Source organism: Spodoptera frugiperda, chromosome 27, assembly GCF_023101765.2.
Source record: "Spodoptera frugiperda isolate SF20-4 chromosome 27, AGI-APGP_CSIRO_Sfru_2.0, whole genome shotgun sequence".
Lineage (NCBI taxonomy): Eukaryota > Metazoa > Arthropoda > Insecta > Lepidoptera > Noctuidae > Spodoptera > Spodoptera frugiperda.
The window spans coordinates 8,496,374-8,519,533 of NC_064238.1; the positions used below are offsets into that span (position 1 = coordinate 8,496,374).

General features: G+C 36.8%; 2 protein-coding genes across 4 annotated transcripts in view; one reads left to right on the forward strand and one right to left on the reverse strand.

Moving 5' to 3' along the window:
- Positions 1-343: 343 nt before the first annotated feature.
- LOC118263638 (adenylate cyclase type 9) lies at positions 344-11,934 on the forward strand. 2 transcript variants are annotated; one of them, XM_035575739.2, is made up of 8 exons: positions 344-607; positions 1,583-1,935; positions 2,061-3,067; positions 3,268-3,522; positions 3,605-3,949; positions 4,814-5,205; positions 6,219-6,455; positions 7,450-11,934. In XM_035575739.2, the coding sequence occupies exons 2-8, from the start codon at positions 1,649-1,651 to the stop codon at positions 9,265-9,267; spliced, it is 4,341 nt and encodes a 1,446-aa protein (XP_035431632.2). In that variant the 5' UTR covers positions 344-607; positions 1,583-1,648; the 3' UTR covers positions 9,268-11,934. The 2 variants fall into 2 exon arrangements, with proteins under 2 accessions (XP_035431632.2, XP_035431633.2); XM_035575740.2 differs by having other exon boundaries at positions 6,219-6,422.
- A 311-nt stretch (positions 11,935-12,245) lies between these two features.
- LOC118263641 (gamma-aminobutyric acid receptor alpha-like) overlaps positions 12,246-23,160 on the reverse strand; it is a 28,445-nt gene continuing 17,530 nt past the window's right edge. The window contains exons 2-11 of one of the 2 annotated variants that reach the window (XM_050705669.1): positions 18,378-18,739; positions 18,090-18,157; positions 17,454-17,674; positions 15,835-15,917; positions 15,528-15,662; positions 14,287-14,414; positions 14,016-14,201; positions 13,810-13,941; positions 13,247-13,431; positions 12,246-12,539 (exon numbers count right to left, since the gene is read on the reverse strand). In XM_050705669.1, coding sequence (XP_050561626.1) covers positions 12,380-12,539; positions 13,247-13,431; positions 13,810-13,941; positions 14,016-14,201; positions 14,287-14,414; positions 15,528-15,662; positions 15,835-15,917; positions 17,454-17,674; positions 18,090-18,157; positions 18,378-18,739 — 1,660 coding nt within the window. In that variant the 3' untranslated portion in view covers positions 12,246-12,379. Of the gene's footprint in view, positions 12,544-13,246; positions 13,432-13,809; positions 13,942-14,015; positions 14,202-14,286; positions 14,415-15,527; positions 15,663-15,834; positions 15,918-17,453; positions 17,675-18,089; positions 18,158-18,377; positions 18,740-23,160 lie in introns of both variants that reach the window. The other variant, XM_035575747.2, reaches the window with a different exon arrangement.

Sequence of the window (23,160 nt, forward strand, 5' to 3'; positions counted from 1 at the left end):
CTTCAAATTCACCCGACATGATCTCAGATTTATGTAAACATTTTTTTTTTAGTTTCTTCTTCGAAATTATTAATTTTAAAAGAATCCCCAAACCCTGGGTATTATTATTCATTAAGATGGTCATTCTAATCCCAAAAACAATGCAGTTCATGGTTACTTTATCAGAAAATAAATATGTTGTTTTCAATTATCAATAAACTAACCAATTTATAAAGTTATTTAAAATACTATAAATAAATTTGTTAAGATGAGGTACGAATAAAGACTGATTGAAATATTCGATAATCGAATTGTATGTTATTATAAATCGACTAAACGAGATTTTTAAATAAGGTGTTTACATCGATTTAGATTTACTTCAGTTTCATCCGCACTCAATAATGTCATGCGAACATCTCTAACAGATATAAAGTGTGTGGATTGTGTGTCTTTTTGTGATTTTTTACTCTTCATTTCGATTCTTGTGATAAATTATGATTAACTGATTTTTCATGAAAGAAAAGTGAGCATGTTAATGTTTTCAAATTTGCTTATAATTACTTACATTGGACTGATCTGTAATAACCTTGATCAATAAACGTCAAGAATTTCAAGTGAGAATGATTTGGTAAGTAAAAATACTTATTTTAACTAAAAACAATATATTATTAGCGAAATACTTCGATAGGAATGTAAATATTGATTTGTATTTGAGTTTGAAGGCCGTAAATGAGAGCTAAAGATTTATTTCGTCACGTTAATGTTGTGTTTTCTGGTCTTCAGCTTCACAGCTGAGAGATTGCGATAACTGTACAAAAATATTCGTAAAAAATGGTTTTAATGAATTTTGGATAATTATTAAGTACTAGTAAATTCTTATATTTTTTTTTTAGTTTTATTAGCCACTTCATTCTGTGATTGTTCTCTGAAACTTAATTTTTTAATTTATTTTTTCTGTTTATGCCATTTACAGCCTGTTTTATAGACCGATTTTTAAAAACAACTTGATACAGATACTATGCTAACATTATTATTAAGCTAGACAAACAATGAAAACAATGTTCATAAAAACATTAATATTAAGCATGTTATACTATTTTTTTTAAAATAAACAGTAAAATTAAATTCTCCTCAAAAATTAATTCTTTACTAAAATTGTCTAGGTACATAGTTACTTTATCTTATTGTTTGTTGACTGTCCAAGATGATGTAAGTTTATCTTTTAATTTGTTTTGTTATGCACCTGAGTAGGTTTAGGTAGGTTGCTATTATGGAATGCAACAAACTTGTAGTAACAATGTAGTCTGCTATTCTAGGTGTAGGTGTCACTAAACTAGCTTGTTATCATTTAAGTATTTCAAAGTACCAGTAATATTGTTAGGCCATAACTAAAAAAAATGTCCCTAATTGTTCGTCCAACTATCATGTTACTGCTCCTACCATACTTTGATTAGATTTAATATTGAGAAAACAAAAGTATTTCTTCTTTAAAATTTTATCTTGTCTCTGATATGATTATACAGAAAAGTAGGTTCAATATATTTAACAAAGAAGGTGAATCATGTTTACAAACAATATTAAAATAGATAATTTTTCTAAACAGACTCAAATATGGCCAGAGCTGGTGTTGGTATGCTTTAACAATGGGTAACATGAAATATTTCATAAAATGAATGCTCCAAGTGGGTGTGTCAGCTGCAGTGATGGGTCGCAACAGTTTGATAGCAAACATGATGCAGACTGCTCAGAGGGTGAGGACGCACAGATTAGACTGGCACCACATGTGCAAGCTTACCTGGCACACAATAATCCCACCACCAACTGTTGCGGCCTCACTATACCCATTGCCTTTGAGAGGGCTGCAACAGGAACCTGGTGGAACCCTAGATTTGATTCTGAGATACTTGAAGGCCAATACAGAAGTAGTTCCTTTAGACAAATAAGACTAAGATTTAGGTAAGTCCATAATGTAATTGTGTAAGAATCTTGCATGATTGTAATTTAACTGATAAATTGCTTGTTGTCACTGTTATTATCATTAACTAAATATATTTGATGTTTTTATTTTTTCTTGTTTTCAGATTTGCACTTTTATACATTTTGATATTTTCTATATCATGGTTTGTCTACTTTGTGGCCCTTGGTTTGAATGGCATTACAGTAAAATGGCCGTTTTTATGTTCTATATTTGGTGGGGTCCTCTTGATAACATCTGTTATGCTATTTGTTACCTTTACAAACATATACAAAGTGTACACATTCAAGCTATCCCTGGTCATGGCACTCGCTCTGTGTACCCTCAGCCTGTCACTGGTGACCCTCACCACACAGTCAGACACTGCATTGTATCAGGCCGCTGACATCAGCCAGTCGGGACACTTCACCATGTGCATTGAAATATTGCTGATTATATATACACTGACACCTTTACCACTGTATGCCTGTGTTATCATTGGAATTTTGTATTCAATAGTGTTTGAAGTACTGAATATTGTGTTACATTTGTCAGAGCAAGAATGGCAGTGTCCTGGAATGTTTGTAAGAATTTTGCTGCAACTTTGTGTTCACATAATTGGTGTTCATATATACCTTATGACCTTTGTGAGAATGCGCGGTACCTTTATGAAAGTAGGGCAGAGTCTGTTAGTGAGGAAGCAACTGGAAATGGAGAAACAGCTGAAGGAGAAGATGATACACTCTGTGATGCCGCCGAAGGTCGCGAGCTGGCTGCTGGAGGAACAAGTGCTCGAAACTGAGACTAATATAAAGACACACAATCCGCTCAAACCCAGACATTCAAATCCGGGCGCATCTGACATCAAGTCGTTATTTAGGCCTTTCAATATGAGCTCAATGGACAACGTCAGTATACTATTTGCCGACATCGTTGGCTTTACCAGGATGTCAAGTAACAAGGGTGCTGAAGAATTAGTAAATATATTAAATGACCTCTTTGAGAAGTTTGACGAGTTATGCCAAAATCACGGATGTGAGAAAATTTCTACTTTGGGTGATTGTTATTATTGCGTGTCTGGCTGTCCGGAGCCCAGGCCAGATCATGCTACGTGCTGTGTAGAAATGGGATTGGGTAAGTGCGCTTGTATTGATAGAAGCTATCGTCTAGACAACTGGGTTACATGTGATTAAATACTTAGTCTTATCTCGGAAAATTACAGCAAAAAACACTGATATATTTATTGTTTTTATTTTTACTTTAGATCGATCGCTTTTGTAGTTAGTATAATTAAAATAATATTATTATCCATTAATCCTTCATAAATATTTCAGGAATGATAGACGCCATCAAAGAATTCGATAGAGTTCGGGGCGAGGGAATAAATATGAGAGTCGGGGTGCACACAGGTACCGTACTGTGCGGTATAGTGGGCACACGCCGGTTCAAATTCGATGTTTGGAGTAATGATGTCAGTTTCGCCAACAAAATGGAGTCCACTGGAAAGCCAGGTCGCGTCCACATATCAGAAGAGACTGCAAAATTTCTCGGGGGTTCCTATATCTTAGAAGAGGGCGATGACGTCTTCGGTGAGTGGGTTTATAAATAGACATACGATTGCACGGTCGTTAGTATTGTGGACACATTCTAAAACCAATTCTGTTTATCCAGGTCATAAAACCTATTTTATTGAAGGCCGTCAGCTGTACTCCCCTTACAGCCATGAGAACTGCCTCACTCCCTCCAATCCTATAAACTTACGCCTGATTATATCGCCTGCAGCATCTCCTCAATCCGTCCTATCCTGCAATCACTCCCCCCTGCCGATGTCGCCTAGAGGTGACGATAGATCCCGAAAAGCTGATTGTAGGAACTTCCTCTCCCCAAGTGCATTTCATTTCCGAACGAAAGCTAGTTCGCTGCCGAGTATATTGGATTCCGACACCGAACTCGACGAGAAGAGGGAAAAGGGGTTCCCCGAAACTAACAGCTCGTCGAAGAGTCCCACGTCAGTAGGTGAGTTCTTTTGTTTCTGACAAAAAGCTATTGAAGATGATGATTGGTCGGTGAATCAACTGGCATAACCAATGCGTACAAGCGTAAAGCGAGGTTTTACCGAAAATAATTCCTTACCTGCTGAAATATTATGCAATTAATTTAATATAATCACATTTGAGCTCGAGTCCAGTGTAAACTCGAGATGAACCGTAGAAAAGTGTTATTTATCTCGTGAATAAGGCACAGGCTGATAAGATATAGTGTGACTCCGTTACGTGAAGGTGATGCTCTTTGTCACACAGATCACGACTTGAGTGGGATGATTTGAATTAGTCATACTCCTATACATGTAAGAAGGAAAATAGCAAAGCGAAATATTCCTAGGTCCAATTTGCATTACAGTCTATTAATTAGACTTATCCACAACTCATAGTTTGCAGTCTTCGTATATTGAGCCAATGAACTGTAAACATTTAACAGAATTCGATTTTATAGCCGAACTATTAAAGTCACTATAGATTTCTCCGGCTTTTATTACAAACAGAAATAGCAATCTAACGAGAACTATGTTAATGTTGGTGTGCATAAATAAGCTTAATAATAAACAATAAGCTGAAATTTAATCCTTTGATTTCAATAGGTATTGCTAGTATACTTTATACAACATATAGATATTCGCAATGTTTAGTACGTTAGTAACAGTATTGGATTTTCCGTTATCTATATTCGAGTTTTTGTTGATTCTTAATACTTCTTACTTACCTAACGTTTTCTATGCTAAGGTCGCAATTTATATTCATAATTATAAATCATGATGTTACAGGTTGACTATATCAATGCAATATAAGTATTTTATATTAAAACCTTATTCACATTTTTTAGGGAGCTACGGCAAATACACGACGAAACTGAAAAATTGGAAAGTGCCTAGATTTTTACGGAAGCATTCGGATACTCCGCTTCATGAGATGAAAAAGCAGGAGTTGGCTGACAAATCCATACATTTCCTGGAGCGGGGTGACACGGCGGCCGGTACGCAGTCCAGCAACGGTTACCAACAAGTGCCTATTGTGATAGAATCTCAAGACAATAAGAGTAGGCCGGCGCAGAGTACCATCAAGCTGAACATACCGCCGCTGAGTCACGACATGGCGTCCTTCGAGAGGGAAATCATCGACATTCGGTCATACTTGAGCCAGTCCAGGAGCAACATGTCGCCTTTCGCCAGAAGTAGCAGCTACAGATCTCAATATGGAAGATCGAACAACATTGAGGTAAATATAACTATTTTCTATACAGATGTAATTCGGAAGGAAATGTTTGAATATTTATGACGTATTAGTTTGATTGAGTAAGCGCTGTTTGTGTCAGGCATGAGTGCTTTGTTTTAAGACGTTGGTCACTGGGACACGTATTATACGCGTCTTGATACGTAGAGATTGTGATAAGGAACGTTTTAAGACGATCTGCATATCGGGGCCGTGTGTTAACCGCGTTCGCCTCGCTGCCATATAAAAATATTAATAGAATCATATTTGAACTATCACGATGTTTGTTTTTATAGCATCTTATCTCAGGTTTATATCTTTGCGAGATTATCAAAAGTTTTGGTTACGAAACGAAACAAACTTTATAACCTCGCCCTTGACTCGGGGGCAATGTGAGTCGTTAAAGATACTGGAGTTTGCGCAACTCATTTGTGATAATTATTACCCGTTGGTCCTCTAATACATATTGTTATGTGGAGAGCACGCATTGTTCGTAATGAGCATTTATTTCCGTAATAGTAGTATGTTGACTAACGATGTTTACAATAACACGCCTGTTTGCTCCACGTCGCGCTGCCCAGCCGCGGCGGACACGTAACTTTCAGTGTTTCTGTGTTTATCATTTGAATTAGTTTTGTCGTGACCGAGGGTCGCGGAAAACTCGCGATGATATTTTCCTATGATTATATTATTATTGTAATGAAGCGTTCCTCGAATCAGTTTCCTATAATGATTACCTACATTCGATGCGATATTTATGCATTCGAATCCAGTCTAAAAATATTATATCTAGTCCACAGTTGAAACATATGTACATTTCAAATTATCCTGACGCGTTTCTATAGAATGATTGCGCACGAGACGGGCCGTGTGCGAATTGATTTAATACCGATAGGTATAATACAACGTAAGCGAAAATATACTCGTATACACTTACAATTACCACGTATTTGTAGGTAATGAGGAGTTATCACTCATTTTATAATAGGTATTGAAATATACTTTCGTAAACATTGTAGGTGCCAGTTTGTCGAGCTCGAAGTTCAACGATCACGACACAGGACGAGCTGATCCGTCCGAAGGAGCGAAAGCTGAACTTGCCGCTTCCTTCGCCGCAGACGTCCCGGCCGCCGGATGACGTCATCAGCCTGTGTCCCTCGGTGAACAGTCGCAAGGACTCCGGCATCCGCAGCACGAGCCGCCGGTCCAGCATACAGCAACAGGTCAACTTTGATGTTCCTATTTTTACTTATAACGTAAGTAAACAGGCATCAATTCGTCCAGCATGTGTGTCTGTAAATCAACTTATTCCAAACACATAAATAAACTTGACGCATACTCGAGTTACAGCGCGAAGATTTTTCATGAAATGGTATCGCATCATAAACATGCTTTTAATAAAATTATAAACATCTTCCCCTAGAGCAATGTGCAGTCATAAACCATGTCCGCCATACCATTGGATTCCTGGATTGCAATTTGATTCAAATTTAAGCTTTATGTACAGTTGGTTAAAGTTCAAAAATGCATGACCGTGATGTTTTTGCGAGCATGAAACTTAGTTCATATTTTTTTCCATTATAAACCGGCTTGCATTCCTAGCTCATATTTCCGTGAAAATGTAATATAGTATACGTATGAACATACGGTTTCAATGGCTAGCTACGCCTACAGAAGCATTCACAGGTCAGGTTACAAATCACTTTGCGTTCTCCCAGTGGGTGACGATGACGTCATCGACGTATTATCACGGCAAATGTCACATTTCTAAGTGTCAGGGGGATCTTGAAGTATGTCAAGAGGATGACGAAAATAAAGTTGATACTTACGTAGTTTGGTACCTTTCGGCAAACACATTTAATCACGTAACGTTTTGTCCAATGGACGTCATAACTCATTTGGAAACTCATTTCGATTGCCTGTTGGTTTTTTGTTGTTTGGATTAATAGTTTTTCCTCAATATCTGTTTAAATCTACAGCATAGTTTTTAGCACTCATTTATTGTTAAGAACAATTTCTCGATACCGGTTCTGCATTAATGTACAAGGATATTTTATTGAATATATTTTACATCACTATTAACTTATTGAGTCATAGAAATGCGCGACACATTTAAATAAACGTCATTTAATTATGAGTGCCGTTAGAGGTTACGTCAACGTATGGTCAGTGACGTATTCTTACAATAAAATAATCCGGATTGTTTTCTTTTGTACGTTTTAGTATATCATTATGTGGTTTAATTTACAGATATACGCGCTAAACCACATAGCGACGTCACACCCCGACATAATGCAGCACCGCGTGTCTGGCTACTACACGTCGAGCCAGTCGTCGCTCAACGAGCTGTCCCGCAGCCGCCTGCCGCCGCCGCTCAACGAGGAACAAGTGCAGTCGCTGCAGAAGCTGCGCAAGCAGTCCGACCTGCAGCTCATCCGCTGCGTACAGGACAACGCGCGCTCCGGCATCAACTACTTCGTACAGCCGCCGCTCAACAGGTTCACGCTCTTCTTCAAATCCTCCGAAATTGAGAAACACTACAGGGATAAAGCGCACCGCAGTGACGACAGCGAGGACTTCCCGCCCACACTCACTACGTCTAGGTTTAACACCGCATTAGACATCTTAGTGTCCGCCATCATTTTCTTGGCGGTCACAGCTTCTATATTCTCGTTGTACAGTGACTGGAGATCTTCTGTAGGGTGGTTCGCGTTTTTCTTGTGTATAGAAATCGTAGCTATGTCCCTCTGTTCCTATAGACATTATCTAAAATGGAAGACGAATCACGAAGCGCTGTCAGAGACCATTCCCCGGTCCGTGAGAATATTCAGGAAGCTATCGAACTGGTTCCCGTGGCACTTGTGTGGTGGGTTGCTCATCAGTTTGCCGATACTGGCAGTGCTCATCAATTTCTCCTGCGAGAACACTACAATGACGATCTTGCGAGGAGAACAATCGTTTTACGTTTACCTGCTGTGCATCAGTGTAGTGCACTTCTGCAACTTCACCCAGATGAACTGGCTTGTGAAAAATACTCTAGTGACGCTTTATGCTGGTTTGTTCCTATTTTTTGCTGTGCTAGGCTGTCACGAAGCTAATACTCAATTGCTGCAAGATGCTGATATTACAATAAAGCTAAGCCCACAAATATTTACTCAGAATACATCAGACTTTAGTCTTGTGAACGATTCCATGTTCGATTGGATGGAAAACAACGGCACCAGCGGTGGTGTGGACAGTCACCAACACAAACTGCATCTGACCGAGCTGTATCTGGACGTCGCGTTACTACTGATGTTAGTCTGGTTCCTGAACAGAGAGTTTGAAATAAGTTACCGCTTGAGTTTCTACAGCAACGTGGTTGCCAACCGCGACAAACAGAGAGTTCAGAACATGAGGAATCAGGCCGACTGGTTGCTTCACAACATAATACCTCGGCATGTCGCCGACCAGCTCAAAAATACAGCGAAGTATTCTGAAAACCACAAAGATGTCGCGATTATATTTGCCAGTATAGTTAATTTTAATGAAATGTACGACGAGTCTTATTTGAAGGGGAAGGAATACCTGCGAGTACTTAACGAACTGATAGCAGACTTTGACGAGCTATTGGAGCGGCCGGAGTTCCAGCATGTGGAGAAGATTAAAACTATAGGCAGCACCTTCATGGCAGCTAGTGGACTCAACCCCGACCTGAGGCACGCCTCGCGCGGTACTTACGACCACCTCTACCAGCTCATGGAGTTCGCACTGGAGATGCAGAAAGTGGTGGATAACTTTAACCAAGACTTGCTGGAATTTGATTTCATCCTAAGGATCGGGTATAACTTCGGCGACGTGACGGCGGGCGTGATCGGTACCACGAAGCTATACTACGACATCTGGGGCGACGCCGTGAACATAGCGTCCCGCATGGACTCGACGGGCGTGCCCAAGCGGATACAGGTGGGCGAGGCTTGTATCCCCGTGCTGTCGACGCGGTACGAGTTCGAGCCGCGCGGCAGCGTCTACGTCAAGGGCAAGGACAACATGAATGTGTACCTCGTCATAGGTAGGAAAGACACGTAGGTGAAATATTCAGAATGAAATATAGAATCTGTGATTTAATTATATTGGAGATGTGAATATATGAAATTCTATTTATTGTGTGCAGTCCATTGTAAGTGAGATGTACGAGCTTGAGATAATACTCGGGGTTGCACAGGCTGTTAATTTATTGTTACTTTAGCTGACGACGGGAGTGGATGGCGAGTGCGAGACTGAGAGAGTACGTGTATATTTAATTTGAGTGAATGATCTAAAACTATTAAAATCTCCTTGCCTATACCGAAATATCTGTGACCAGTGTTCTAGTCTTCTAAATTCGATGGGAATGGTCCAGTTTTTATGATGTATTAGTTTATAGATTTGTATAGCGCTGACGTACGCCGTGCTTACATGGACAGAGTTATTTCGATGAACGGCAGCTGTGTATTTATTTTAAAAATTGGATCATCTCCATTTGTACGACTTGTATATTCAAATTTACCTTCTTTATATTACGGAAAATAAATTTATATTTGTATATAAAAGTGAATATTAACCCACTTGGGCTAGCAAATAAAGTTTTATATTTATATAATTGTAATTGAATCGATGTGTTAGAGTATAAGTAAATGGTACTAATACAGAGTAGTGAGTAGAGTATGTTTATATTGTGTATGTAGTAGCGCATCGCTTACCGTTATACAAATCATTTGTCAATTTTATAGATCGGGTTCCGTAGGAGTTTAGGGTCCGTTGCAATACATATTCAATAATATTTAATAATTGAACAAGACTTTCTTTTTTTATAGGATATATCGTAAGAATTTTTTACATCTAAGCACTTAGTGCGTCGCTATATATTCTGGTCATCTACAGTAGTAGATTAGCTGCAGTAATTGGCATTCGTAGAAATCGGAAATCTATTTACCAGATTATTTCATAGTAATAGGTGATATAAAATCGAACATACGTAATGTTCTGAGAAAGAAATGCAAATCGAATGACAACTACTATACGTAGGTATTAGAATACGCGTCGCTACGCTGGAATATAGTTTAGCTTATATAAATAATATTTATGCACACACATTTTTGTCCTGTATATTATAAAAATAAGTACTTACGGGACCTACATACTGATTGCTCATTACGTGAATATTTTAGCGCAAATTCGTAGTCGATGAATTAGTTTCATATAAAAAGTGCGCAATAAATATGTATCGATGATATATGCGGCGTATCGCGTATCTAGCATTATTAGCGAAATATTTTCCTAATAAATCTGCAATGTCCACGCGAAAATATTCTAAAGTATGTATTAAAATGTTTACACAATTCAATATTTGCCATTTGATGTTGATGTAGTAGGTAATTTTCATACTTATGATCAAAGCCTTAAAAAAAGAACTATACATTCCACTATGTATTTAATCTATATGCCTTCAAAATGTCTATTTTCTACTTATAAAATGGCGTACTAAAGGTTGGCAGTTTTGCAACGAAGTGAATTTTTATATTTACAGAATGTTGGACCAACAGAATTGAATAGTTAGCCTAAATAGCTCTCTTCTAAATTTACCTCTTCTTAAATACATTTTCAATTACGACTACTATGATAAATTATGTATTTGTGATATTTGTTAGAGGAGTGTTATATTGTAATATGTATACCTAGACAGATATTATATTTAACATCGATTGTTCTCTCTATAATAAAGATGTTAAGTTACATTGTACAAATTATTTCCCTGTGTCAACATGAGGCCGTGCAGGTGAAATATAGAACAAGCACATTATATTTATTGTAATTACCTCTTGTAAATTCGAAGTGATAGAAGTGTAGATATTAAAATATCGAAGAGAAACTATTCTTACTGCGTAAATTGTTATTTTCGCGATCTATTGATTGGAAATCCAAACATTTGTACGATATTTGTACACGAAATTTCGTGGTTTCTAATTTGGTGGTTGAAAGGCCAGTTTTACGTTCTGAAAGCGTGATTAGCCGGCTCGGGTCGTTGCGACCGCAGGGCGCGGGATGTGTGCGGTCAGGACTAGTAGCCTCGTTGACGAGACCGACTAAATATCAGACACACATCGACGTAGTTACAGGGTGGATGCCACAGTGCCACAAAATCCTACAAATATTTACAAAACTAAGCTTATTTTACCTAAACTAAATATTAATAATTAGTCACTTTCAATGCAAAATGAAATTAGACTGGATAAAAATGACGACAGATGTTATTTTTATATTTTTATGGTCAACGAGGCAATGCACATGACGAAAATAGATGTTACCAGCTACATACGTGTTATATTAAAACGTAGTTTAAGAGTCGTAGTCCATTGAACTGTAGAGGAGAGGTTTGTGAACAAATATATTTTTATTTGGTTGGTAGAGGATTGAATAACTACAGAAATCTGCTTGATTGTTTACACACCTCTTTTCTATAGAAGAAACGCCCCTTATTCTATTCTTGAAGAATCTGTAAGCACTTTAGACGTGCAGTGTATCTCTTAAACAGGCCTAAACAGGCCAAGGAATGTTTTATACTTCTTAAACTTGTATATTTTGTAATAAAAATGTAAATCATGATATTTATTGTACCTATTTAAGATCAAAGTGTTCAAGAGTTCCGACTTCAAACAGATTCACTATACCTATAATGGCTTTAGTTTTTCAATATAATAAAACACGTGAAATTTATATTTAGTTTTTTATTTTCTACAGTGGACACATTTATCTAAGTTCTAGGGTTTTGAAGAAGTTTAGAGAAAAAGATGAATAAGTATATCTAGTTATCTTCTACATTAATTGGTTTCTGTTCTAAGTAAAAAAAAAAACCATAAAAAAATCTATCCGTTCTATAAATATGTCGAGGAAATGGGAAAGATTTCATTTATAGGAAGTGAGAAAAGATCTGGAAATATTTAATGTAATGAAATTATAATTTCAATTATATTATAGGGAGATAGAATAAATACATTTACTATTCTTTTTATTTAAATTCGATAATGAATAGGTAGGGACAGCTCTACGAACTACTTACATTGTTGATAACACGTATCTACGTGTAATCTACATAATGGGTAAGCTGGTAATCAAAGTATACCTATTTTAGTCTAAACACATTTCTAAATAAACTTTTTTTTTAATGAGACAGAGTATTCATAGGGTTGTCACTCCATGCGAAGTCGTCGCTTGAGAACGCGTAGACCATCCAGTAGAACAAGTTGAGTAGAGCGAACGATGCCGGGAACATGACGCGGGCAGCCCTGTCGATGTGCGACACGCTGTTTATGTGGCCTCGGCTGCCTGTATAGACAATATGGTTTGAAAATAAGGGTGATTAAAGTTTAAGCCTAGTAAAATAATTATGGTGGCTAATTTACTAGTCGTAACCTAATTGTTCATATTAAAAACGCTGCAGAATGAGTGTAATATCTATTAACACGTTCACTGTCCCAGACTCCCAGTACAAAATCATAAAACATATTCTTACATCCATCTACAAACTCGTTTTATTTTACCCTCTTCATATATAGGAAACTGGCAACATTTTACGGTGGCTCTTTAAAATTTTCGGTAGCTTTGTATCCAACCATACGTCCATGAAAATCTTTTTCGTCTTATTCATACGTCCGGTCAATAAAAAACATCAAATTTACTTTTGGATTATGACTCCAACCAGAGTCATGGACATGTGAGTTTGATAAAAATGTGACTCCATTTGGAGTCACTGGACAGTGAACGTGTTAATAAGTGTAGAAAATATCTATTAGGTACAGTGAGTACATATAGGGCATGCTTGATGCCAACAATATCGGAAGTAGTCCCAAGGAAAGTTTAATCTTAATTAATTTATTTCTGCCCACCATAGATGGCGCCACTTGAGGTAAGTTTCAATGTACCCAACATTGTAATGTAGTGCATTATAAAGACTACGAAACTATATATATTAAATGAAGAATTTGTGCCATTTTTATCCTCTACAAAATCATTATCAGTTTAGTCCTACATACCAGCTTCAACCTGTCTTTGTCTCCTGTATCGGTCGTCTCCGGCGAGGCAGTAGAGTAGTTGTCGCCAGCGTGGGACCCGTCTCTCAGTCTGCGTGGTACGTTCCATGGTCAGCCGGACCGCGGTCTGCTCGGGTGGGGCTCCACCATCCTCCTGGTTGCTTTGAGCAGGTAACGTGAAACTCTGAAAATGTTTGAAGTTTTAGATAAAAATGGGATGGACTGATTAAGTGTTCTACTGCGCAATTTATAAACGCAGTAAAGGACATGGTCGCACAATTCATATTCTTACTGCACTGGTACTACGTGGTACTTATTGCACAGGTACTTTCCTGCGTTTTTAAATTGCGCGCAGTGTTATTAAATCATAAAGGTGTAAGCTTAGACACAATTCGGAATTTAAAAACGGCTAGTTGTTGGGTAGTTGAAAACCTCAACAATTCTGGTAATAGAGACAAGTCCGGATTGATAATTCCAATCACTTCAGAAAGAAACCTCTAAACTTAAATTCTCAAGTTACCTATATGGAGGTCATGTCTCATACAAATTACAAGATACTAACAAAGTTCGTAGTAGATCGAGCGGAACTGCGCCGACGCACCGCTAGTTGTCGTGCTGCGAATGCGTCACCTCCAACTTCTTCAATCAGCTCTTCCCATTCTGCATCATCTATTACAATCTCACCGGAACCAACCTGCAACAACGTCATTATATTAGTGCATACCTATAATAAGTTATCATTAAACTTCTATCAATTTTCCTCCTTACCTTAGTAAAATAATGCACGCCTGCAAATTCCAAGAGCGTCGCAATGCAATAAAAGAAACTCATCAGAAGGAACCAGTCGAGAGCAGTCGCGTATCTCACTTTGGGCAGATCCGTGCGTGAGTCCAGACTGATGGTGGAAAGAGTAAGCACAGTCGTTATCCCAAGCCCAACACGATCCGACGTAGCCTGCAGTGTAAAGCGAATGTTTACAATACACAGCCCTACCCATTTGTATGAATTATTCAATAAAACGAATGTGTCTACTACTTACCTCGCGATGGATCCAAAATGATACCCACGAAAGGACCACGATGAGTATGCAAGGCACGTACACTTGTATAAGGAAGTAGCCTGTATGGCGCTGAAGATTGAACGATACTTGAAGCACTGAGAATTCACCTGAAACATTTGTTTACCAATGAATTGCATGGTAATATTTCAGCATAGACGGTGGATGTGTAGATAAATACTAAACTACGTGATACACATTGTTTCTGCAATAAGTATGTTATGTAACATGTTCGATAAGTAGCGATATATTGAACACTAAAAAGCATTGACCGGCTCAGTAGTTACATATTGGGAGCCATTTGTGCGAATGTAAATTTCTCGGCGCGTAAAAGCCGATTCGTGTCATTGGCGCGCGGCGCTACAATTCGTTTGACATTATTTTGTATTTGCCTTCCAGACGAAAAAAGCAAATCATATTTATAAAAGAAGCACTTGAGGTCTATTTTGCAAGGCAATTTAAGATAAAAATGCTAAAAAGCGACGTGTTCTGAGCAAAGAAATTTTCGGTAAATAAGAGACGGGTAAAGTCATTACGGTTGAGTGAGTTTACACATGGATGGCGGGCGGTACACGGGCAGCGCACCTTTGTTATGCATTTATTCATCGATATTCCCGATACTATCCATAAAAAGGTCATTAAACTATTTCTTTATACAATGTTGTGAGAACTGCACAACTTTTAATGAATTTGTCGGCTGGATATGAATATACATATTAGTTTTCATATCCAGACCCATGTGCGCGGAATCACATTAAGCTATAAGCGGATAAAGTGTCGGCGGGTCGTGAGAGGTGCGCGCTCGTGTCGTGATTAGTGGAGATGAACGCTCTGATATGAACCACGTTGAGATTTTCTACTCAATACCTTCAATATAGCATTTACATACTTAGGTTCTTCCACTAAAATTTAATAAAAAGCAGATAATACGGACCTTTCATACTTGCGTTCAATATGGCGATATAATCAAACGGCAATGTGACGTTACGCGGGAACAAATACATTTTTGTTTGTATAGGCTGCGTAATAAGGGAGGTTACTCGTGTTTGCGTCAGACAAACTTTCTTACTAAATGAATAGAAGTTCTTTGTACTTAATCCGTGCAGTGGAGCGCAAATAACTGTACAATGTTCTTATTTTGGCGAACAAAGCAAGAACTTGATAAATGTGATGCATGTTGAAGCTTATATAGGTACCTATCTACGTGTATGTATAACTATTACCTTCCCGTCGAGTGAACGTGAAGTTTCTATAAGGGAAGCTGATGAGGTCGAACTGTGAGAGGGTCATGCCCGGGACAAAGTTGACGCTCTGAGAGTTTTGCCACTGGTACACCAACTGCTGGTTTGAGTATGCATCTACAAATAAGGCAATGTATACATTAATATTAACTATTAACATATTGATGATTGCTGACCACAATAATTTTGTATTCTGTTTCGTAATCATATTGCTTTTTAATAACTGTAATAAAATTCAAATTTTAATGGGGTAAATAAAATAAATGTAAGTAATGTAAGTCATACTCACAGCTGCCAAGAATCAATGGACAAGATTGTCGGTCCATCGGAAAATTTCGGAGTTCCATCGGACATTTTGCTTTTATTGTCAACCTGGAAATAATCTTAAATGTGATTTAGGTCCGACAGGAGCTGTGGACTGCCTAGGTTACCGGGGTAGAAGTAGGAATGGGGTGGTTTTTAGTCAGTAAGAGTCCGTCACTCCCTTTCACTTCGCCAAATGGGAGAGAAGGTATTCCCTCAAAAAAGTGATTTAGGTAACAATACCTAAAATATACCTTCTATTTCATGGATCGTGAACGATACTAGCACGAAAAATTGTAGCAAGAAAAAAGCCCAAACTTTATAGTTACGTTGCAAACGTACCTAATTGAATAGAGAATGAATGAAAAAAGTAAAATAAACGGTTGGACGTTTTAGTTAAGAACAGTGTTTGCAAAGTGAAACAGTAAATAGCTGCAAACGTTTGAAACGTAGGGGAGCATTAGATTAACCGAAAGGACGCTTGAGCCTGCCTGTACCGTTCAACGAAGCAATTCTGCAGCCGAATTTTGTCCGAAGTAAACCGATTAACCCGTGGACAGGGTTGCATATTCTCCAACGGCAATTAGACGAACTTAACTATTCAGTTTTATACACATTTGTCACGGTTTTACTCAAAATATCTATTCGAAACGCTTGAATAAACGGATTTTGTCAGTTAAAGAACGTAATTTATAAACTTCTGATTTGTTGTTTAGTTTGATTTATACAAAAAATACCCGCCCCAGCTTCGCATGGGTGCAATGGTGATATATTATGCATGTATTATACATATAAACCTTCCACTTGAATCACTCTATCTATTAAAAAAAACCGCATCAAAATCCGTTGCGTAGTTTTAAAGATTTAAGCATACAAAGAGGCAGAGAAAGCGACTTTGTTTTATGCAATGTAGTAAAGAATGATAGGTACACATAAGTTTATTACAAATGCTAAATGTCCACAGAAAGTTAGCATTAAAGAAATATCGCTTCTTTGCCAACCACACATTTTCTAAACATGATCTCCTACTTCTTTAGAAAACTGAACTTTATTGTTCGTTGTCCCGAAACCACTAGCAGATGAGAAGACAGCGAAAGAGAATCTTGATAAATCCAAACAATATCTCAATGGTGCGCTTTTTTTTTATTAAAAGCTTGAATACTCGGATTTTACGTTCAATGAAAACTCCACGGCGTAATCGGATCAGAGAATATTTTTCACTTTGCCAATTAAAAATGTCCGACGCTTTGGTTGTGTAAAGGGTATGAAATTAATTATTCTCAAACGTTAATTGGGATTTTTCGTTTTGTGCACGTCAGTTGTAGGAAAGTTTTGTCGTTGGTTTTATCGTAGATTGACGGGACTAATGGTCTTGTTATTCTAAACTGTAGAAATAGTTTCATAACTGAAAAATATGGGAATATGCACGTGGTGATAAATTATTATAGCAGTGTCGACTACATTTTGTGTCATTTGTTACATCTTCATCTATACAAATAATGTGATTAAAACGCGTACATAACACAAAAATATTAGTGATACGGCTATTACATAGAAACAATTGACAGAACAAGAAAAGTAAATAACATGGCTTTACGTGCTTACCTCATGGAGTACAAAATGTCTCCGTGCTGACTAATCCTGAGCAACTTATTTGGGACAGTAATAGTGTGCACATAGGAGTGTTTTCCGTTGTAGAAGTAGGTGTCTGGCCGCCAAATCCTTTCCAGCATCTTGATAGAAAGTGACAGGGAGCGGATGGGACCGAGGAAAGACAGCCGCGTGTCACGCCAATACTGCCTGAAGTAGCAGTCCATTGAATAATCCTGTTACACAAAAATATTTATGTTAACTCAATATTGTGCTTTGAGAAAACACTCTTTTATTCATGGCCGCGTACTTTCTTTGTTTTTAACTCAAGTGTTGTACAACTCTTGGATTTGTAGCAAAGGAAATGTGTGTAAATTAAGTTTGTATGGTTTGTCTCTATCATAGAAGATTTACTAAGTGGTAATAATATATTTAAATTGCAATAAACGTGTAAAAACAATATTTAGTATAGTAAAAGATCAATTTTTAGTATTGTAGTCACTCTTGGCAACGCGTAGTAGTCGTAGAAATCGCGTAGCAGTTGCGTAGCATATTCGTAGCAAGGTAATAAAAAAAAAAATTAATTAACATCAATTTTATTTCTTGTCTATGTGTGTTACTTAATCTTACACATATAAAGTTAGTTCTCACCATATCTAGTTCAGAAACGGGCCCCATACTCCGTATAAGGATATTAGTCTGTACGACAGTTGGATAACCTGAAATAAAACACATCAAATAAATTATCTCGATGTAGGTACAATATAAGAGATATTTCGCGGCACTACACAAAGACGAGGCTGACACAATAGTGCCGTACATAACTCAATACTTACTTTGATTAACGTTTTGTCTACGATGGGGAAAGTTATGACGGCGAAATAGATTTACGAGGAGCTATTGTTTTTTAGAGAATTTCTATAACGAGACATGACATACCTTTCCCATGTGTAGGCAACTGTGAATTTTCGTAATTCTTCAGTAGGTTTTCGAGGACCATAGTGATGTTTTTGGAGACTGCATCGTTAATGCTTCGCTTAGCGTTTTGTTTCAAGGTAAAGGCATCGAGCTCGTCGTATGTGCCGTTTATGTAATTGGAGAGCAGCATTTCTGAGGAATCCCAGTAGTCATGTTCCGTCTCCGAGGTATTGTGTGAGAGATTTTTAGCGGTCGCAGACAAAATGCTTGGAGTGTGTTGCGATGTAGCGTCGTCTCGGGACTTCAGGGATGTCAGCGATATTGGAAACGTTCCATTTTTAGTCGTCAAGTAGATTGCTCCTTTCGCGTCAACTTGTAAAATGCTGTACACAGAGATTGAACATTTGATATTTAGCTTCAAAATGGTGAAATGAAAAGAAGATAAGCGGTTTGAAAGGGAAGATAATACCTACGTACTTTTTTAAGAATTCTAGGAATCTATTTTTTTTTTTTTATCTCAGAATTAGTAAAGGCAATAGGAACAACGTAAAGATTCTGTTTTTCAAGACTTGTTACCTAATTATAATAGAACTAAAACTCATGAAAGCGGTTTAAGAGTTTATGTACCTTTATTTTGTCATATTATTTAAATAGACGTACTTAGAAAGAGAACATAATATTCGTTCCTTATACTTTTACATTCTATTATTATTTCTTAAAGAAAGCTCTACTGTGCAACAACGTACCAAAATATTGATGATTGAAATCAAGATTCAGAGTTTGAAGAAAACTGAGTAAACCTTTTTAAAGATAATCAAATTCTTGGTAATAGATACGACCCTTTTTGATGTTTCAAGTCCAGTGGTGGTTTAATTGCTTGAATATTAAGTAACACGGGGCCGCAGCCGTGTTGCGACTCTCCAAACAAATTCAAACAATGTCATTTACTATGGAATATGGAATTTTTAAGATCGAAGTCTTGGCATCCAGCCCGAACCGCTATTTTTTGTTTCACTTTATGTAAAAAGGGTTCCCTAAGCATCATGATTCTCAAATTGTATACCTGATATAGGAGTTGGGGGACCTTTGGTATTGTTTTGAAAGGTCGTTTCAGGTTTCGATTTCAAATAGACGTTACTGAGTAAGTACCTAATATTTGTGAGAGAATAAAAGGTATCTTTAGTTACATGTTTTATTGTATACTGAGAGAAGTATGCTTCGATTTTAAGCGTAGGAGTAAAACGTTTCGATTTGGAATCCTTTCACGACGTAAACTAATTTCCGAGTAGTCTTGTATCTTAGAATTTCATACGCTGGAGGCAATCAATGGCTGTGTATCCCAGTGACCTAGTCAACTCGAATGTATGTGACTGTAATTGCACGCTGACATGCAATGATTGCTCGTTCTCGTGCACTGATTTGATTGCTAGTTTGCTGCCTCCATTCCACATATGATTCGATTCAATATCTTATAATATCATTTCGATATGTTACAACCTATAGCTAAGATTAAATAGTTGGTTTTGGTTATAGATGGTACTATTTGGCGATTTACTCGACTAGTTTCAAGCCATGTTAGAGTTCCTCATAAAACAGTTACGTGAGTAAGCCGATAACATAATAATTAATTTATTTGGCGATTGTTAACATTGTTAACATTTGTTAAATTTATTTGAGTTGTTAATTTCTAATAATGATCTACACTCGCTATAATGATCTACGCTCGCTATATTCTAATTCGCAACTAGACATTAAAGTTTATTCGGAACTTTTATTAATATAGTTCCATAAATAATTTAGTAGGAGTTTAGCAGTATGTTACAGATTAGCTAGACATCTATCTTCATGTTTTTTTCTGTATCAAGTTTGTTGGGAGACGACGCGACGGAATAATTTTGTTTTTAACTAAGTAAAGTAGGTATGTATTGAGTCATACGTTCTGCTTTGAATATTTCGTTTGATGGATGGTCAAAGTTTAATAAAGTTAAATTCGACTTAGACGTAGTTCATAAGTCAATTTCGAACATAGATGTTCAATCATATTTTTTCTAATTTATGTTTTTTTTTGCTTGGATCTTCCAGTAGCTAAACATATTTTTATTCAAAAGACTAATATACTAGTGCTGAGAAATGAATAACATTTATGGTAAATAGGTAGTAATCTATCTACTACTACGATGTTTGGAGACATTATTCTGTAGTTTACCTAATTTTAGAAAATTGTTATGTTGTTTAAACACAATTAGTTCTGTAATTTTGCAGTTTTATCTCTAATACAAGCGACTTATAACATAACTGGTGACAAGTGGGTGTTACATTTACATGTTCTGATGTTCACCTCTACTCTGAGGAATTAAACGATGTTTTTGAATTTTAATAATCATTGAGACAATAGAAACAGTAAAAACATCAACTAGGTATTGAGAATATAATTATGACGATTTTTACTACTAAGACGAGGATACAATCATAGATAAGTAGTCCATTACCACAACTTTATTAAATAAAAAAGCGGATCATCCTTTAGTTTTGTCAGTCGGTAGTAAAACTAGTAAAGTTTTAGCGGGAACTAAAGGGAGCGGTTTTCTAATTTTCTTTGCTCATTTAAGCCGGCAGGTTGGCAGCGGCGCTTTGAATGGGCCGGTAATATTGCTCCCGCCACTCTGATTCACTCTCCATTCAACTGCCACTGGCATTTAGGCTAATTAGTTTTTAGTTATACCGTATTAGAGTACTAATTGTTGTATTATCTAGAGTTTATAGACTTAGGATCTTTTAGAAATGTGTTTGATTAGGTCAATGAGGAGAGACCGTGTGGCACTTCTACAACACTTTCTGGCAAAAATTAAATTGCTCATTCATTTCTAAAGTGATCAATATCACAGAAAAGCGTGGTAGTTCAAACTATGTTACTTACTCGTAACATACTTGAAGTATGTATTTATATTCATTACACCTAATCTAGCAATAAATTAAGTATCTATCTTACAATTAATACTCATGTCGTGGTGGCCTGAAGGTATAAGAGACCTGCTATGCTTATTGCGGGTTCGAAACCCACCAACAGCTATGAATGTGACATTTTCGAGTTATATGTACATTCTAAGATTATTTAGATACCACTGACAAACAGTGAAAGAAAACATCGTGAGCAAACCTGGGCTATAATTTTTGATTATAAGTTTGAAATCGGCAACCGCATTGAGCAAGCGTGGTGATTAATGCTGAAACCTTCTCCGTGGGAGACGAGTTCTTTGGTCAGCAGTGACCACTTACAGGATGTTAAGTTGTTCTGATGTTACAACTAATAAATGACATAATTAATTACAATACAATTAATAAATGTATAAAAATACTAAATTATACATATTGTCTTACGTAATGTAGGTTTAAAATTGACTCTAACTCGGTGAATACATTTATCGATATTGTCGGATTCGCGTGTTCTCAAAGGGAGACGCGTCAAAGGAAACGTCTTATCAATGTAAAGGGCTGATACTCAGGCCGATTGATTGAATGGCATACAGCTATACCTCTACAATCAAGGGAACATAACATATTACTATAATTTACGACGACTTGTGTCTGATCTACGTTGATGTTAGTTTAATTGTGCTTACCATCATTGAATCTTGGAAGACGTGTATGGCATTACAGTCGACTTTCGATAATTCAAACTGCTCAATATATAATTCGAAGACATCTATAAGTCTCTAGAAAATCTTTATATATATAATTCTTCTGTAAGTGTGTATGTCACTGAACTCCTTTTAAACGACTGGACCGATTATGATGAAATTTTTTGAGTGTGTTCAAGGGGATCTGAGAATGGTTTAGATTCACAATTTTGTCTGCTGGAAAATGATTTTTTAAATAATTTTTAATTTATTAGTAGGTAGTTGTTGATTTTGGAATGTTTTACATTGGATCGGACAGACGGCGCTACCATCGCAGTGTCAAATATTAATGACGTTAGATATTGTCATAACATTTGAATAATAATTTTCATCAAAATGGTCCAGAATGTTTTAGCTTACGAGTATTAAAAAAAGTTTAAAATTTTCAAATTAAAGACGTGTAGACAGGACAACGTCTGTCGGGTCCGCTAGTATCTTTATATTTTGAACTAAATCAATATTTTTTATGTAATACTTGGTAATACGAACGAAAAAATAATTGCTATGTAAATAATTCGTTGAGTTTATCGACTTCAGACTCTTGATAATACGTTGCAGAGAGAAAGAGACATAAAAATCTTAGAATTTTTCAGTTATAAAGTACCGTACTTCAATTCTGAGGCAAGTTCAAATGAACCAATTGATATTTTGAACATTCGTTAATTCGAAATATTTGAAGAGTTCCTCGAATTTCAAATTATCGAGAGTCGACTGTATTAAGATTCTCGAGTTTAAGCTAAGAATCAGAACAATTTAGCACACTGGTCTTGTGCACATAAGAATAACTTGACGATTTTAGACCAACAGAGCCGACAATAAAAAAAAGAAACCTGTCGTAATATTTTAAGCTAAAACTCTCAAGGCTTTGTCACAGCATTTTGAACGTTATCCTCTATAAGAGGTTCTTGTAAAAAAATCGCATTTCGCATCCTTACTCCGTTCTATAATCATAATGTATCGAGTTAAAACTTAGGTGGCGACGGGCGCTTGTTACATCGAGTTACTGAGTGAGAGGACCGCAATGGGGACCGCGACCCTAATACAAAGATACGGTAACAACTATCATTAGGAGGACAAAGAAATTTCCACAAGTTTTTTCTTTATAACTGAATTTTTCTTTAGTTTTT

What these genes read in the sequence shown, in the direction of transcription:
- LOC118263638 (XM_035575739.2), top strand. Translation starts at nt 1,649, where the DNA reads ATGAATGCTCCAAGTGGGTGTGTCAGCTGCAGTGATGGGTCGCAACAG. An exon ending in CTGTGTAGAAATGGGATTGG is followed by an intron (nt 3,068 to 3,267) that starts GTAAGTGCGCTT and finishes TAAATATTTCAG; the next exon opens with GAATGATAGACGCCATCAAA. An exon ending in GAAGAGTCCCACGTCAGTAG is followed by an intron (nt 3,950 to 4,813) that starts GTGAGTTCTTTT and finishes CACATTTTTTAG; the next exon opens with GGAGCTACGGCAAATACACG.